The 17,981-nt window shown below is 40.4% G+C and overlaps 1 protein-coding gene across 1 annotated transcript; it reads left to right on the top strand.

The window, feature by feature from the left end:
• The first annotated feature begins 1,370 nt into the window (after window positions 1-1,370).
• LOC143139551 (uncharacterized) lies at window positions 1,371-17,872 on the top strand. Its single transcript, XM_076300130.1, has 6 exons — window positions 1,371-1,424; window positions 2,339-2,440; window positions 2,759-2,875; window positions 3,174-3,324; window positions 3,452-3,612; window positions 3,720-17,872. Exons 1-6 carry the CDS (start codon window positions 1,371-1,373, stop codon window positions 17,232-17,234), a joined length of 14,100 nt encoding a protein of 4,699 aa, XP_076156245.1. The 3' UTR covers window positions 17,235-17,872.
• The last annotated feature ends 109 nt before the right edge of the window (window positions 17,873-17,981 follow it).

Genomic DNA, 17,981 nt, shown 5'->3' on the forward strand with positions numbered 1-17,981 from the left:
TTTCTTTCTTCTAAGTCACATGTTGTGTTCGAAAACCCACCATCTATGGCAATTGTGATGCATCTTCATTTAGGGATTTTATCAAGCTTTCTACTATCAAACATATATTACATTTCAACCTGTTGACAGAAACATGTATAGCCTGTATGTGAATAGAAAGTAAATTTTACATAATTAAAATTCCATCAAAATATCTTATCTATGGTAAGATTCTGTGGGCCAGATGTGCGAACGCGAATGTTGCGAACGTAGCGTTATTATCGCCATGGACAAACCGCAGATTGTGAACGCTGTTAGACCCAAGTTTCCGTCGTATTTATCAAACTTTCAATCCATAGTGTAAACTGCGCCTTTCTCTGCCTTTCTCCGCCCATTACCGAAATTTACGAACATCCACAACTGAACGGCAGTGCCTACATACAAGCGCAGTTGAATGAAGTTAACTGATGACAGCATTAAAAAGAATCAAACGTTTAGCGATCATGAAATAATACCATACATGATAAGATGTCAACAAGCAGGGAGATAATGAAGATCAGTAGTTCTACTCAAACTACTGATGCACATAGGCTATGGAATATTGGTCAAATCTAGCAAGTAAGAAAGTTTAAGTGAATGACGTAAAAGTGAAAGTAAGACATTCGGAATGCCAACGAAAGTTAAGGTTGCTTTTGATAGTACAAATGCTTACAAAACTGGTGCTCTAAATAGTGATTCTGTTGTCTTTGTAAGGCTCTCTTATTGACGCATTGGACTGCAATTTGGATTAACACCTGCTTTTACAAGGCGGAAGTATTTAGGCACAGAATAGACGTGCGCTTTCACAAGCAGTCTTTGTACATACTGTGGAATACATAATTAGGTGCTCTTTACGCTTCCCCTTCCATCTTTTTACGCTCCAACTCCCACTTTCCCCTGGATCTATCATATGCATAACACGAAAAACGCAATGTGCCATTTTCAACTCTTGCGACAGGCAGTTTGCGCTTTAACATCATTGCGGCCTGTTTACCTCGCAATGATTTTACACGCATGTTGCGAAACAAATACGCCTGAAGTGGGCGCAAAAGCGTTAGTACATCTGGCCCTGTATGTCTTATATTTTTCCTTAGAGAAATTATTGATAAAAAAGTAATTCAATCACTGTGTATACTGGTATATATTGTATATATTTATACAAGGATGCTGCAAGCTGAATTTGAGTGTGTTCTATTAAGTACAAGACAGTTTTAAAGATAGACCAACTGACAAGCGATATTGGATCTAAAAATTAGAATTACTTTTATATTCTGGTGTGTTCTTTGGGGAAGAACATGATTTTGTTAAGATATATATCTCTCTCCACTGATATCAATAACACTGTATCAAATATGGCACCACACTCCCTCTGTCTGCCTAAGACAGCTAAGGCCTCCCTGTTTGCAGTAAGATGATGGGGTCGATCAATACTCAGTTTCACTTTACAGGCAGCTCCGGAAACAGGCAGGGCCCTCTGGGAGCTCTTTCCAGGAAGAGCCTCCAACCTCCAATGATCTCATGCTGCCCTGCGCTGTTTTTTGCCGACGCTATCAAAGAAGGCAGACAAAATCATGCCCTTCGGAAATTATACTCTAATATGCCTTCTATCATTACTTTTTAAGGCTGGCAAGATAATTCAGCCTCAAAAAGAAAGCAGAAACTTTGACTTCACCAGTATTAAATCCTTTGCAATGCAAATGTTTAGCTTTCCCAATGACCATGTTATTCTAATCATCTGTGTAACTGCACAGTAAATGTCTGTTTGTGGATTGACTGATAATGGATTTCTTTGACATTGTTTTGACCAGGGGCCGGGAGAAGGCTGAGAGGACCAGAGCGCGAAACTGAAGATGATTCAGTGAGCTAACTGCATACAGCTTATTAAGGACAAACATTTCTATAAAAAGTACATATGTACATACAGTATTTTGACAACCTGGACCCCTTAACCTACTTGAACCCTCTGTAATGCCTTAACACAGATTACACGTGTCACCATGCTAGAATTTTATGATATTTGCTATAACCATGACATATCAGCGTCATGTTATCATTATAGGTGACTAGCATGACAGTTCTGACTTATGGATGTTATAATAGATGGATGCTATTAGCACAGATCTAGGCTGTTATAGCATTGTCAAGGCTATCATGACAATTACCAAACATACTGTAACAACATGTATGTATAACTAGACATCAAGTACCATGATCATGAGTAAGATCTGAGCCTTCATATTCAGGGACTTACTCCCATTGTTTATGTTGTCAGTCACTGCTTGTCTGTTATATTTGTCATGTTTTCCCTTTGCACCATTAGGTATGTGAGGAGCCAGCAGAGTTTGTAGAGGGGGAGAGACCACGCCCACAGGGATCCTCCCCAGTAGAGGAGTTTCCAGCAGCAGAGTACATTGAGAAACCTGTAGGTACTCATCATAATGGGATTTTTTTTAATGTTTCCAGCTTACTTTTGTCTTTGTTAGTATAAGAACATTTACAATATGAATTAATCACTTGTCAAAAATCAAAGGTGAAGTTTGAGGATATGAATTCACAAGGATAAAAGTCACTCAACTCAATAAGCAAATGCACCCACTTACAATAGGCAAATGTACACTTACATTCTTACTGTGGTTGAAGATTCAGAATATATTCTGAATGGGAAGGCATGGGAATAGTTTAAGACCCGGAATAATGGTATTAAATGCATATTTGAAATGGTTTTGATCTCTTTTGAAAGGGTGAAGACAACTTTTATGACCCTCTCCACAAGACTGGCAGTGGCAAAAAAGGAAAGAAGGTCGGTTTCGGGTCCCTGTTTGACAAACGCTCCTCTGGGAAAATGAGCCAGATGGAGGTAAGTAAATTAATTTAGAAGGAAAAACTGAAGTAACAGTGCTATCAAATTATATTCTTAAAATGACTTAAATAGTGTTGTGCTTGCATCCCAAATACCTAAGAAAATATCTGGTTTCAATTCATCATGAGGGAAATCAAATCAAAGATGGTAGAATAAAATTTGTCTCACTATCATATAATACATAAGTAATGATACAGGCCAGTGGTAGCAATAATCTTACAAAGCTGTGATGGTAAAAGATGGGAAAAGATTCTCTCTTAAATATTTTGGTTGTTGTTTTTGTTTTGTTGTTGAGCTGCAGAATGGGGAGTCTGAAGTGCTTGTGAAAACGGCAAAGGAGGCCTGTGCTGAGGGCTTGGTTGTCACAGGAGGAGGGAAGGACGGAATCTTCATTAAGGAATTAAAGCCTGACTCACCAGCTTCAAAGCACCTTCGTGTTAAAGAGGGTAGGCAGCGATAATGAATTTACTGGATATGGTTTTGTACAGTGCATATTACTATTACTTTCTATGTGTACAATAGACTGCACCCACCCCCATGTCAATGACATTAAACAACTTCCATCTTTTCCAGGGGATCAGATTTTAAGTGCTACAGTTTACTTCGATAATGTGTCCTATGAGGATGCCATTCAGATTCTTGAGCATGCCCAGGCTTATAAAATGGAGTTCTGCCTGAGACGCAAACCACCAGAACCCACAGTCCAGGAAGATGTAGAAGCAGCACGACTGGAGGTAACCATTGTAAATGTGTAACCACAGTATTATTTAAAATTGTATATTACACTACATGAATAAACCAATTGGTACTTCACAACATAAGTTATCTTCACGTCTCACAGGGTGAAGAAGGCTCTCCAAAAATGAGAGGACGCAAGACAAAGAGACAAGAAGCCAGAATCTCATGGCCAAAATTTCCATCCTTTAGCAAAGGTCGCAAGGGGTTTAAAAGGTCTCATAGTACATCTGAAGCAGAGGAGCAGAGGAAACTGGAAATGAGCCCTACAACAAGTGATACCGAATCACCAGTCAAATCTCCACTGAAATCCCCTGATGGAAAAGAAAAGAAGAAGAAGAGACTCAAACTGAAGGTCAAGATGAAGGGACTCAGAAGCAAGTCAGTAGAACATCCAACGAGAGACGATGAGGAGCCAACAATGGAGAATCTGGGTGGTGTGGAGTACCAAGTGGAGCAAGACGGAACAGACATACAGTCTCCTGAAGAAATGCAACTACTAGGTGAACCTCAGGTTGTCGAGCAGGAGGATGCCAAAAGCCAAGAGTCCACTAAAGCCAGAGATGAATACACATTCCCAAGCTTAACAGGTCCTGAAATGGAGACAGGCTTACACAGAGTAGAGTTAATCACCCTGGATAAAGCCCTGAAGACGACCGATATTTCAGATGCTCTTGCCGAGAGCGGTCCAAAAGAGATAAGCTCAGAAAGTGTAAAGACTGAAAGGTCGGAGTTGAGAGTAAACATTCAGGGGAAAGATCTAATGGATACTGTGAAAGAGAGCCAGATAGAGCCAGCTAGATCCTCTCCAGTGAGCCTAAAGGACCAATCAACTAGCATCAGGACCTCGGATTCATCCACCCATGACAACGTTGTAATGAGTCCCAGTGTGATGTCCCACACAGATTTCAGTGATCATCAGTCTGATATCAACATCAATACTCAGACAACAACCCAAGGAAGAACAGAAAAAAACATGGGACATGGAGAGATGGATATGAGTATGCCAAAAGTAGATGTTTCACTTGATATGTCAGATATAGGTTTGCTAAGGAAGTCACCAAGAATTGGAGGTGAAAAGCAGTGGAAAGATAAAACAATTAACATTCCAGAACCCGAGAGCTATGGGATCCGAACCAGAGGTCCTTTGGCTGATATGGCAACATCAAAGTCGACATTTGATGCATTAAATGGACTTCAGTTTACCTCTGACAGAGCTAGTGCTAGTAGTGCCCTAAAACCAGACAGTGATTTGAAATGTAAAGCTGTAATTTCCCAACCTAAATCAAGCACACTAGATGTATGTACCGATAAAGGTGAGGATAATACAGTAGACATAAAAGTTCCTAGAGCTTCTGAGATACCAATGGAAATAAGCATTGATAGAGTCTTAGCAGATGTCAGTACCACCGAGGGCAAAATCAAAGCAGAGTTCAAACTGCCAAAAGTGGACATCTGTGAGTCAAATCTCTCTGACACAATAAAGATGATAAAAGTGGATAATAAAGGACTTCAACTTCCAAATCGGGAGGAACTGGAAATTCCAGGTATGGAGGATGTAACCTCAGCTGCAGCACTTCAAATTCAGGGAATGAAATTACCACAGATAGATGAGAGTAATGATCCCAAACTAACTGATGAGATACGGGCTAAAAGAACAGAAATTGAATTCAACCTTGAGGATGTGAAAGCACTTGTTGCTAAAATACCAACATTCAAATTGCCAAGAATCGATATGTCAGGAATTTATACACACAAAGAAATCACACCCGATTCAGATAAGATTCTAGCAACAGCTGAAACATCCCCTCCTGAACTCTCAGAAGCAAAGACAGACGTGAGCCTCAAATTGCCTGATGATACAATGGAAGCAGTAATGACACCTATAATTGAAATGAAGCACCAAGATACAGCAATCAAACTGCCAAACGTTGAACTGCCACCTTTTGATGACCATGAACCAATAACTGTAACTCGCATCGAAGACTCAAAACCAAAGGCAAGATCTATTATAGCTGAACTGAAGAGCATGACTGTGGAGGGTAAATCAGCTGAAATTAAATATAAGCTACCAAAACGTGAGGACATAGAAATTCCAGGAATGGAGGCAATAATGAAAACAAGTGTTCAAATGCCAGATGTCAAGTCTGGTTTGGAGATCCAGGAAATTCAGAAACCTGATACTTCTCCGTCTCATTCAACTGACAGAAAAATTCAAATACCTTTCGCCTCAGCTGCTGATATAGACATAAAAGGTACAACTCTTATAAGTGATGGGAAAACAGAGACAATTCCCGCTGACAAGAAAAATCGTGACAAGAAAACAAAGAAAATAAAGAAATCCAAGGCTAGTTTTGGAATTGCAAAACCTGACATTCGCTTCCCTGATACTGGAATTGATTTACCACAACAAACCACAACACCTCCAAAAATGGATGAGAGCCAAGTCAAAGTGGATACCAAAATGTTCTCTGCTGGTGATGAAGTGAAGACCAAAACACATCAAGCGGTTTCATTGGACATCCAGAAGCCAGAAATTGGCATTAAAGGTCTGTCAATTAAGGAAGAAATAAAAACTTCAAAAGTGAAGGAGGAAGGTCAGATTTTCATACCGGAAGTAGATATTCCTACTGCTGACATAAAGATTCATGGAATTGGAATCTCTCCTCCAAAAGTAAAAGGAACTGAAACAGCTGTAATGGATACACCCAAAACAGACATCACTTCATCACCACCTGAGGCTAAGGTACTGACTCCAAGTGCAGAATGCCAAGTAACCATACCAGAGGTGGAAGATGTTACACAATCAATTGATGTTAAAAGTGCAGTTGGGGAAAATTATGTCCCTGAGAGTGAGACTAAGGATATGGACATCAAATTAAAGAAAAGGAAAATATCATTTCCAAAATTCAGCTTCTCTAGAACTGAAGTTAAAGCGCCTGAGGTGGGCATTACCTCCCCAAAAGTTGATGCAAGTTTTCCAGAGACAAGTTTGAACACAAAAGACACAGAAATAGATGCCACAGCCCCTGAAAGTGAAACTACATTGAAAGATAAAAATATCACTGGCTCCCCAACTAAATTCAAACTCCCCACACTTAAATTCCCCAACTTTGCAATGTCTCCCCAAAAGGTCCTGCCTGAATCTATTGTATCTACAGAATCTGCAATAAAAACCTATGAAGATGAAATCTTGGAGGTAAAATTGCCAGAACACAAGCTTCCAGTGTCAGGGAAGCTACCCACTGTTGACCTGCATACAATTCCAAGTGCAGACATTGCAGTCCCATACAGGGATACAGTAAGTCAGATAGAGGGACCCAAGCTTCCATCAACTGAAATAAAAAAGCCTGAACTGAATTTGAGCATCACCCAGCCAGAAGTGGAAATTCCATCTATGATAACCCAAGCAAAAGATGAACTTAAGACAGAAAAGATTGAAGGACTATCTGTTGAGGGAAAAACCGAGCCACCAGAAATGGAAATAAAGGTGCAAGATGGAAAAAGTTTCAAACTGCCTACATTTGGAATCTCAGTACCCAAAATGAAAGGGCCTGACATGGATATAAATGTACCAAAAGCAGATGCTGATATTTCACCTCTGGAAGGGAAAGCAGATATTGAACAATCAGATGTTAATATTCCCTCTGTGAAAGCAGCTATTGATATGCCAAAGGTAGATGTTGAGCTGCCATCAGTTGATCTGAAAGGTGGAAGTGCAGACACAGATACTAATGTTGAGGTTGAGGCCAAGGTGAGTGACACAAAACTTAAGAAAAGACGGATTTCATTTCCAAAATTCAGTTTTTCTCGGTCTGAATCAAAGGGATCAGATGTGGATGTGGAACCTCCAAAAGTAGACATCACTACTGCAAGTGTGGATGCAAAAGTCTCAGAGACAGACATTAAAACACTTGAGGGTGAAGCAGCACCAAAGGATAAAAGTATCAGCAGCTCGCCAACAAAATTCAAACTGCCCACACTTAAATTCCATAAATTTGGGATGTCTCCCCCAAAACTTCAAACAGAAGGGATGGATGCAGATGTGGTTAATACTATACCTGAGGAAGAAATTCTAGAAGTGATCGTCCAAGAACATGATCTATCCGTATCTGGAGATGTTCCTACAAAGGAACTCCACCTCTCTTCAAGTGGAAATGTTAACATCTCCTCTGCTGATGTGGAGGCAAAAATAGATTTACCAGATATCAAAATGGAGTCACATGAGCTGGATCCAAAAAACACTGAAGGAAATAAGTTCAAAATGCCCAAATTTGGAATCTCACTACCAAAGGTCAAAGGGCCTGAAATAAGCATGAGTGTATCAAAACCAGATGGTGGCGTTTCTTTGTCAAGGGGAAAATCAGAAATCCAATCTCCTGATGTTGAAATTAAAACACAATCTCTTGAAGCAGAGACAGATATTGGTCATTTAGAAAGTAAAGAAACTGACATCAAATTTAAGATGCCCAAGATGTCATTTCCAAAATTTGGACATGCAAAATCAGAGATCAAGGCAACTGAAACTGATGTTGCACCAAAGCTAGACATTTCTCTGTTAGATGGGGAAGTGAAGATCAAAGATGATTCAATACTACATGGTAGTTTAGAAATCACTTCACCAAAAGCTGAGCAGAAAATTGGTGATAAAGAGACAGATTTGGATATTAAAGTCCCAGATGTAGAACTAAAGGATAGTGCAACCCTGTCAAGTTCACCAAGCAAATTCAAACTTCCTACTTTCAAAATGCCAAAAATTGGGGTTGGAGTCACAAAACAAAAAGCTGACATAGCAGACCCAATTGCTGATATTAAGTCTCCAGAAGTAAAGTTATCCGGGGTAGAAGATGACATAACTATGCCTGTGCCATCAGAAGTAACTGCCCCATCTATTGATTTGTCCCTGTCTGCCAAGACACCAGGAATATTGATGGAAAAACCTGATATTAAGGTGTCATTACCAAAGATTACAAATGAAGTTGAAGGTTCCCAGATATCAAGCAACTTGAATTTACCATCAATAAGCCTGACTGCTTCAAAAACAAACATAGATATTACAGGAACAGAAATGACCTCTGGTGTGTCTGGTGAAGCCACTATCTCTACATCTGGAAAATTGCCTTCTTTTGATCCCCCAAGGCCCAGACCAGATGTTGATATATCTGTACCAGATCCTGAAATCACATCGCCCACTATTGACACAGAACTGCCACAAGCAGAAGCTAAACTTAAAAAACGAAGGATATCATTCCCAAAATTTGGATTCTCAAAACCAGACATTAAATCTCCAGATGTTGATGTCACTCTTGCAAAGGTTGATGTCTCTCTTACAGAAGGGGAGGTCATGGAGCCAAAAGTTGATGTTAATGTTCCGGAAGACATCAAATTAAAAGATGGTACTGGAATGGGATCTCCAACAAAATTCAAACTCCCTACTTTCAAACTACCCAAGATTGGTGTTTCAGCATCTAAAGGTGTGGTAGAAGTTCCAGAAGTGGATATAGATGTAAAAACACCACAGGCAAGCCTACCAGAAACTGAACTGAATGTTTCAGGAAAAGTTCCAGCTTTTGATGGCGAAGGATCAGGTGTGGAGTTGGAGGTACATTCAATAGATGTGGCTGTAGAAACAAAAGTACCAGAGGCAGAGGGAAACATGGCCTTAACTTTAACCAAACTTGAAGGTCCTGAAGTCCATGTTAGTGCCCCAAAATCAGATTTGGATGTTTCTCTGCCTGAAGGAAAAGTTGACGTCGATGTTACTCTACCTCAAGGAAAAGTAGAAATGCCTGGAGTAGATTCCAAAGGTCTTGATTTAAAAATGAAGAGACCAAGTTTTTCATTCCCAAAGTTTGGATTTTCAAAAGCAGAGGTTAAGGCTCCAGATGTTGACATCCCAGAAGGAAAAGTAGAAGTTACACAGCCAGATCTTGATGTTAAGGTTCCAGAGGGAGAGGCTCAATTGAAAGATATCAATGTTACTTCACCAACAAAATTCAAACTTCCCACAATTAAATTCCCTAAGATTGGAGTGTCTGCACCCAAAGGAATAGCAGAGATCCCTACTGTTGATATTGATGTCAATGCACCTGAAGTCAGTCTGACCCATGCTGAACTAACAATTTTAGGAGATATGCCAGAAGTTGATGTTGAAGGCCACGGGATGGATACAGACACTGACACAGATATGAGAGTATCTGACACTGAGGGCCAAGGAAGCAAGTTGAAGCTTCCAAAATTTGGAATATCTTTACCAAGCGTGAAAGGTCCTGAAGTAGATGTGCATTTTTCTAAGACAGATTTGGATATTTCCCTTTCAAGAGGCACAACAGACATCGAAACTTCACTTGTTGAAGCAAAGGGAGATGTACCTGATCTTAATCTGAAAGACACTGACATAAAAGCAAAGAAACCAGGTTTTTCATTTCCCAAATTTGGATTCTCAAAACCTGAAGTTAAGGGCACAGAACTTGATGTCAGCCTTCTGAAAGCTGAGGTGAAAGAGCCAGAAATTCATGGTAAAATTCCAGAGGGAAGCATTGAAGTTAAAGATTCCAAGAGTATCGATGTAAAAATGAAAAGACCAAGTTTTTCATTCCCTAAATTTGGATTGTCAAAACCAGATGTTAAAGCTCCTGATATCGATGTCAGTGTCCCAGAAGTTGACATGTCTCTACCAGAGGGAAAAGTGGAGATCAAAGAGCCACAGATTGATGCGGAGATTCCAGAGGAAGATGTTCAGAGTGCAAATATTCACATTTCACCATCAAAATACAAACTCCCAACATTCAAATTGCCCAAGATTGGAGTTTCAGCACCTAAAGGGCCAGTGCAGACACCTGAACTAGAAATTGATGTAAAGGCACCTGAGGTCAGTTTACCAGATGCCGAGCTTAAGGTTTCAGGGGATGTTCCAGAGGTAGATCTCAAAGGTCAAAAAGTCAGTACAGACACAGAAGGACCTGAGGTTGATGGACAGGGAAATAAGTTCAAACTTCCCAATTTTGGAATCTCTTTACCAAAAGTGAAAGCTCCTGAGTTTGACATGAGTGTCTCAAAACCTGATTTGGATGTCTCGTTGCCTGAGGGAAAAGTAGATGTTGATGCTCCATTACCTGAGGTGAAGGCTGAGATACCTGGAATTGATTCCAAGGCTATTGATGTAAAAGTTAAGAGGCCAAGCTTTTCATTCCCTAAGTTTGGATGGTCAAAACCAGATGTTAAAGCTACTGATATCGATGTCAATGTCCCAGAAGTTGACATGTCTCTACCAGAGGGAAAAGTGGAGATCAAAGAGCCAGAGATTGATGCTGAGATTCCAGAGGAAGATGTTCAGAGTGCAAATATTCACATTTCACCATCAAAATACAAACTCCCAACATTCAAATTGCCCAAGATTGGAGTTTCAGCACCTAAAGGGCCAGTGCAGACACCTGAACTAGAAATTGATGTAAAGGCACCTGGGGTCAGTTTACCAGATGCCGAGCTTAAGGTTTCAGGGGATGTTCCAGAGGTAGATCTCAAAGGTCAAAAAGTCAGTACAGACACAGAAGGACCTGAGGTTGATGGACAGGGAAATAAGTTCAAACTTCCCAATTTTGGAATCTCTTTACCAAAAGTGAAAGCTCCTGAGTTTGACATGAGTGTCTCAAAACCTGATTTGGATGTCTCGTTGCCTGAGGGAAAAGTAGATGTTGATGCTCCATTACCTGAGGTGAAGGCTGAGATACCTGGAGTTGATTCCAAGGCTATTGATGTAAAAGTTAAGAGGCCAAGCTTTTCATTCCCTAAGTTTGGATGGTCAAAACCAGATGTTAAAGCTACTGATATCGATGTCAATGTCCCAGAAGTTGACATGTCTCTACCAGAGGGAAAAGTGGAGATCAAAGAGCCAGAGATTGATGCTGAGATTCCAGAGGAAGATGTTCAGAGTGCAAATATTCACATTTCACCATCAAAATACAAACTCCCAACATTCAAATTGCCCAAGATTGGAGTTTCAGCACCTAAAGGGCCAGTGCAGACACCTGAACTAGAAATTGATGTAAAGGCACCTGAGGTCAGTTTACCAGATGCCGAGCTTAAGGTTTCAGGGGGTGTTCCAAAGGTAGATCTCAAAGGTCAAAAAGTCAGTACAGACACAGAAGGACCTGAGGTTGATGGACAGGGAAATAAGTTCAAACTTCCCAATTTTGGAATCTCTTTACCAAAAGTGAAAGCTCCTGAGTTTGACATGAGTGTCTCAAAACCTGATTTGGATGTCTCGTTGCCTGAGGGAAAAGTAGATGTTGATGCTCCATTACCTGAGGTGAAGGCTGAGATACCTGGAGTTGATTCCAAGGCTATTGATGTAAAAGTTAAGAGGCCAGGCTTTTCATTCCCTAAGTTTGGATGGTCAAAACCAGATGTTAAAGCTACTGATATCGATGTCAATGTCCCAGAAGTTGACATGTCTCTACCAGAGGGAAAAGTGGAGATCAAAGAGCCAGAGATTGATGCTGAGATTCCAGAGGAAGATGTTCAGAGTGCAAATATTCACATTTCACCATCAAAATACAAACTCCCAACATTCAAATTGCCCAAGATTGGAGTTTCAGCACCTAAAGGGCCAGTGCAGACACCTGAACTAGAAATTGATGTAAAGGCACCTGAGGTCAGTTTACCAGATGCCGAGCTTAAGGTTTCAGGGGATGTTCCAGAGGTAGATCTCAAAGGTCAAAAAGTCAGTACAGACACAGAAGGACCTGAGGTTGATGGACAGGGAAACAAGTACAAACTTCCCAATTTTGGAATCTCTTTACCAAAAGTGAAAGCTCCTGAGTTTGACATGAGTGTCTCAAAACCTGATTTGGATGTCTCGTTGCCTGAGGGAAAAGTAGATGTTGATGCTTCATTACCTGAAGTGAAGGCTGAGATACCTGGAGTTGATTCCAAGGCTATTGATGTAAAAGTTAAGAGGCCAAGCTTTTCATTCCCAAAGTTTGGATGGTCAAAACCTGATGTTAAAACTCCCAACATTGATGTCAATCTCCCAGAAGTTGATACATCACTACCTGAGGGGAAAGTAGACATCAAAGGGCCAGAGATTTTCCCAAAGTTTGGGTTCTCAAAATCAGATGTTAAAGTTCCTGAAATAGATGCAAATCTCCCAGAAGTTGACATGTCTCTACCAGAGGGGAAAATGGAAATAAAAGGCCCAGAGATTGATGCTAAAATTCCAGAGGGAGATCTTCAACATAAGGACACAAATATTCATGCCTCGCCAACAAAATTCAAGCTCCCAACATTCAAATTGCCCAAGATTGGAGTTTCAGCCTCAAAAGGTTCCGTAGAAGCACCTAGAATAGATATTGACGTGAAGGCGCCTGAGGTCAGTTTACCAGATGCTGAGCTTAAAGTTTCAGGGGATGTTCCAGAGGTGGATCTCAAAATTGAAAACATTGATGCACAAGCTCCATCAATAGATGTGCATGGACAAGCAGAGGGACCTGAAGTACCAGAGAGCAAGTTGAAACTCCCTAAGTTTGGAATCTCACTGCCAAAAGTGAAAGGCCCTGAAATTGATCTGAGTGTCTCAAAACCAGACATGGATGTCTCTTTGCCTGAGGGAAAAGCCGATGCAGAAGCTTCTTTGTCTGAAGGTAAAATTGAACTATCTGTGGTGGATTCCAAGGGTATTGATATAAAGATGAAGAGATCAGGTTTTTCATTCCCAAAGTTTGGATTGTCAAAACCAGACATTAAAGCTACAGAAGTGGATACCAATCTTCCAGAAGTTGATATTTCACTACCAGAAGGAAAAGTGGAAGTCAAGGAAACTGAGCTTAATGTGAAGGATACAGAGGGAGACATTCAACTGAAAGATACAAGTACAATCACTTCACCAACAAAATTCAAACTTCCTACATTCAAATTCCCTAAGATTGGAGTTTCAGCACCAAAGGGTGAGATGGATGTTGATTTGAAAGCACCTGAAGTCAGTGAAACAGAGGCTGAACTGAAAGTGTCCATGGAAGTTCCAACTGCTGATGTTAAAGGCCAACCAGTGGATATACAGGCTGAAGGGCATGACATTGAAGGACAAGGAGGCAAGTTCAAACTTCCAAAATTTGGAATCACTTTGCAAAAAGTGAAAGGTCCTGAAATTGATGTAAGTGTTTCAAAATCAGATTTGGATCCTTCTATTCCAGAAGGAAAAATGTATGTTGAAGCACCATCAGCTGAAGTGAAAGCAGAAATACCTGAAGTGGATTCCAAAGGTCTTGATGTTAAATCAAAGAGACCAAGCTTTTCATTCCCCAAATTTGGTCTGTCAAAACCAATTGTGAAGGCTCCAGATGTTGATGTGACTCTTCCAGAAGCAGATGTTTCTCTTCCTGAAGGAGCCATAGAGGTCAAGGACTCTGGAGCAGGTGTTCAAGTTTCTGAGGGTGACATTGAACTGAAAGACACAAACATTTCTGAATCACCATCAAAATTTAAACTCCCCACAATTAAATTTCCTAAATTTGGTGTTACAGCTCCAAAGGTAACTGCCGAAATAGAACATCTAGATGCTAGTATTAAAGGAACAGATATCAATGTACCAGACTCAGAAGGGAAAGGAGGACCATTGTCTGTTGCTATTACAGGCCCAAGCGTAGCTATCAAAACCACAACAGCTGATGTGGACATGAAGACAAGGGGGGTGGATGTTGAGAGACAAGAAAGCAAGCTCAAACTCCCAAAATTTGGAATGGGATTACCTAGAGTAAAAGGCCCTGAGGCTAATGAAACGAAGGCCGATGCTGACATTACTTTACCAGAGGGGGCAATAGAAGTGAAAGTGGCTAGTACTGAGGTGGAAAGTTCTTCAACTAAAGTAAAAGTAGACTTACCAGCAGTGGATTCAAAGGGGATTGATGTCACTGTAAAAAAATCAAGCTTTTCATTTCCCAGGTTTGGGTTTTCAAAATCAGATAGGACCTCTGAAGTAGATACCTCTCTACCAAAAGCAGACATTTCTCTGTCAGAGGGAAATGTAGAGGTTAAAGAAGCCAAACAGTCCGAAGAAGAAAAGAAGCCAGACAGTGAACTTGAGGATGAAGTGAAGGCAGCAACTGTTAGTGGATCACCATCAAAATTTAAACTTCCCACAATCAAATTCCCCAGATTTGGAGGAACAGTTCCAAAAGTGGAGTCACATGATACAGATGTGCAGGTGAGAGGGAAAGATATACCAGACAATGAACTGCAAGTTTCTGGGGAGCCTGTTTCGATTGATATTAAAGTAACGAGTACACAAGGACATGATGCAGATGTTGATGTGCAGACAGTAGGAGTGGGGACAGATGGACAAGGGAGTACGTTCAAATTACCCAAATTTGGAGTATCACTCCCAAAGGTCAAAGGCTCTGAAGTACTAAAGCCAGAAGGGGAAATTTCTCTACCAGAAGGCAAAGTGGACATGGAAAGAGATGTTGAGGATTCATCAGTTGAAACTAGAGTAGATGTACCGAAGGTTGATGTGACTGCAAGGAAACCTGGCTTCTCTTTCCCCAAATTTACTTTTTCTAAACCAGAAGTCAAATCTTCTGTGATTGATGGAAAGACCCCACAAGATGATGTTTCAAAGCCAGAGGGTATTGCTGAGATACAAGATGTTACATTAGATGTTAAAAGTCCAGATGGAGAAACTGCTGCTTCCTCCCCCACAAAATTCAAACTACCAACATTTAAACTACCTACATTTGGAGGGGCTACATTAAAGGGTGCTGGGGAAGTTACTGTTGATCCTTCTCTGCCACAAGGAACAGCTGAAGTTAAATCTGTTGATGCAGACATCAATACGCCTGCATCTGAAGTGACTGTAGACTTGACCAGCAGTGATGTTAATGTTGAAGCTAAGGAGGTTAAGACAAGAATGTCCTTTCCTAAATTTGTTTTTTCCAAAACTGCAGTTAAAGCCCCTGAGGTCGATGTGACACTACCTAGTGCAGATGTTACTTTACCCGAGGGAAGTGTAGAACCAGAAGTAAGTGTGAAGATCCAAGAAACAGAGCCCAAAGGTGAGGCTGTTGTCGGGGGGTCTCCAAGTAAATTCAAACTCCCAACTATTAAACTGCCCAAATTTGGTACCACTACCCAAAGACCTAACATCGAGGCTAAAGTTACGGTTCCTGAGATAGACAGTTCATCAGTGATGATCAGCACTGAAACTGATGTTCCAGCAGTTGAAGGAACAGTTGCCCCAGATAGTGAAGTTTCAACACAGTCAGGAGACAGCAAAGTTTTAAGCTCACCAAGCAAATTTAAATTACCCACTTTCAAAATGCCTAAGCTTAGCCTTTCAAAGGCAAAATCTGAAGAAGATTCTGCAACACCTACTGAGGTCAAACCCCAGGAGGACCCTCTGGAAGGAGACAAAGAGAACACACAGGTAACAGACAAATCACCTAAGTTCACTTTACCAACAATTCAGGATGTTCTTCGGGGCTTTGATGTTGAATTCCATGTCCCCACATTAGATGAAACAGACGAGCCAAAAGGAGCCTCTCAACCAGATGAAGGAGAACTGAAGCCTGCTGCTTGTGTGGTGGAACAATATGTGGAAGCATCCACAGAGGCATCAAAGGATAGTGATTCAGGCATTCTTCAGGCATCAAAGGATAGTGATTCAGTAGCAAAGACCAATGGGACTGTAAAAGAGATTGTTAAGGAAGAGCAGATATTAGAGCTTCAGACAGAACAGAAATTACAGGATACCAAGGACCCAGATCCAAGCTCTGAAAAAGGAAGCTGGTTCAAATTCCCTAAATTCCCCTCGCCAACCAAATCTGTTAAACTTACAGAGAAAGAAACCATAAAACCTAGTGAGGAACAAGAACAAAACACTGAAAGTGACAATTTGGAGAATGAGATCAGTATAACATCTTCAGTGAGGTCATCTGATGCCTTTGCTGATGAAAGCTCTGCGCCAACAACAGAACAGATTGCACCTTCATTGTTTTCACCAACAAAAGTGACAGTAAAATATGCTGAGTCAATCTCCACTGGCACAGGGGATGTAACAGCTAAAATGATTACCTCTACTGCCAGAACTGAGCTTATATCTATGGAGCCTGATCTGCCAGAGAAAGTTAACATTTCCTTCTCCTCTGACAGTTCATCTATTGACACACTAAAACAAGAGTCAGGGGCAATCCATATCATCACATCAAATGTACAAGCCATACCAGACACACAGAAAGCGACAATTCTGAGTCATACTGTTCAGTCCCTGCCTGTTGAGCAAGTTATCATTAAAACCACGTCTACACCATGGTCAATGAACGAAACCAGCACGTTGCAAGGGGATAGCATAGTGGTTGAGAAGCATGTGATCAAGGAGATGTCAGGTGAGAACATGGAGACAGTGATCATAACACAGAAAACGTGCATGCTTGAAGCTGACTCTGGGGAGCCCATCAGCCATACAGCAGCTTCGTCCTCTCAAACTTTACGAGACATAGTGCATAAAGAAAAAATGCATTTTTTTGAAAGTAGAGAGATGCCATTGCCAGCAGAAAGTATTGTTGTGAGCAGTGTAACCACAGAGACACGTGTAATCAAACACTCCACTGAGGAACACTCTGGGAAATGATCTCAAGAGGTCTGCATTTGTGCACCAGTTCATAGTAACGTTATATTACTTTTCATACTTGTTTTTCAGTTGACTTACATGACCATACGCAGGCCTATTACAGATACTGTAAAGGTGTGCAGCTTTAATTTATTAACAAATACAATTTGTTGTCTTTGTTGAGAGCAAATCATGTCACATGTAAGTGTTCATCCACTGCCAAAACCTGTAGTAGAATCTATGAGATTGAAAAGATAGACTGTTGTCTTTTTAATGTGCATTACTAATGGGTGTGGTTCTCTATCTTAACACAATTTACAATGATTACTCAGAAACCATTCAATTATATATCAATAATATGCATTCATTATTAAGTTGTAGCAACAATGATACAGTATAATACAATCCATATGGCTATAATGAATGTTGCAGAACTTTGTTGGCTTAAAAAGAAAATATGCTAAAGAAAATATCACTTGTATTTAAAAGACTTTAGATATATCTGGGCAAAATATTTTGAAGCCAGAGTAGAAAGCCTCTCTGATTTTTCAACATAATGTAAAATACAATGGTGATATATTTGATGTAAATAAATTTTGTTTTATTAACGTTTGCAAATATCTTTACTGCAGCTGATATTATTTTTATCCTGGCTCAAATGATGCAGCATATTTACAAAATGAGGTTTAATAAAGTTGTGATGTATATGCCATGTAGTTGTGATTTTTTAATAATTTGTATATCCTGTAATCATTACAGTCTTCACAT

The sequence above is a fragment of the Alosa pseudoharengus genome, unplaced genomic scaffold (genome assembly GCF_046254945.1).
Source record: "Alosa pseudoharengus isolate Yale_2024_CS ecotype anadromous, Long Island Sound unplaced genomic scaffold, YU_APseudo_1.1 YU_APseudo_1.1_scf_22, whole genome shotgun sequence".
Taxonomy (NCBI): Eukaryota; Metazoa; Chordata; class Actinopteri; order Clupeiformes; family Clupeidae; genus Alosa; species Alosa pseudoharengus.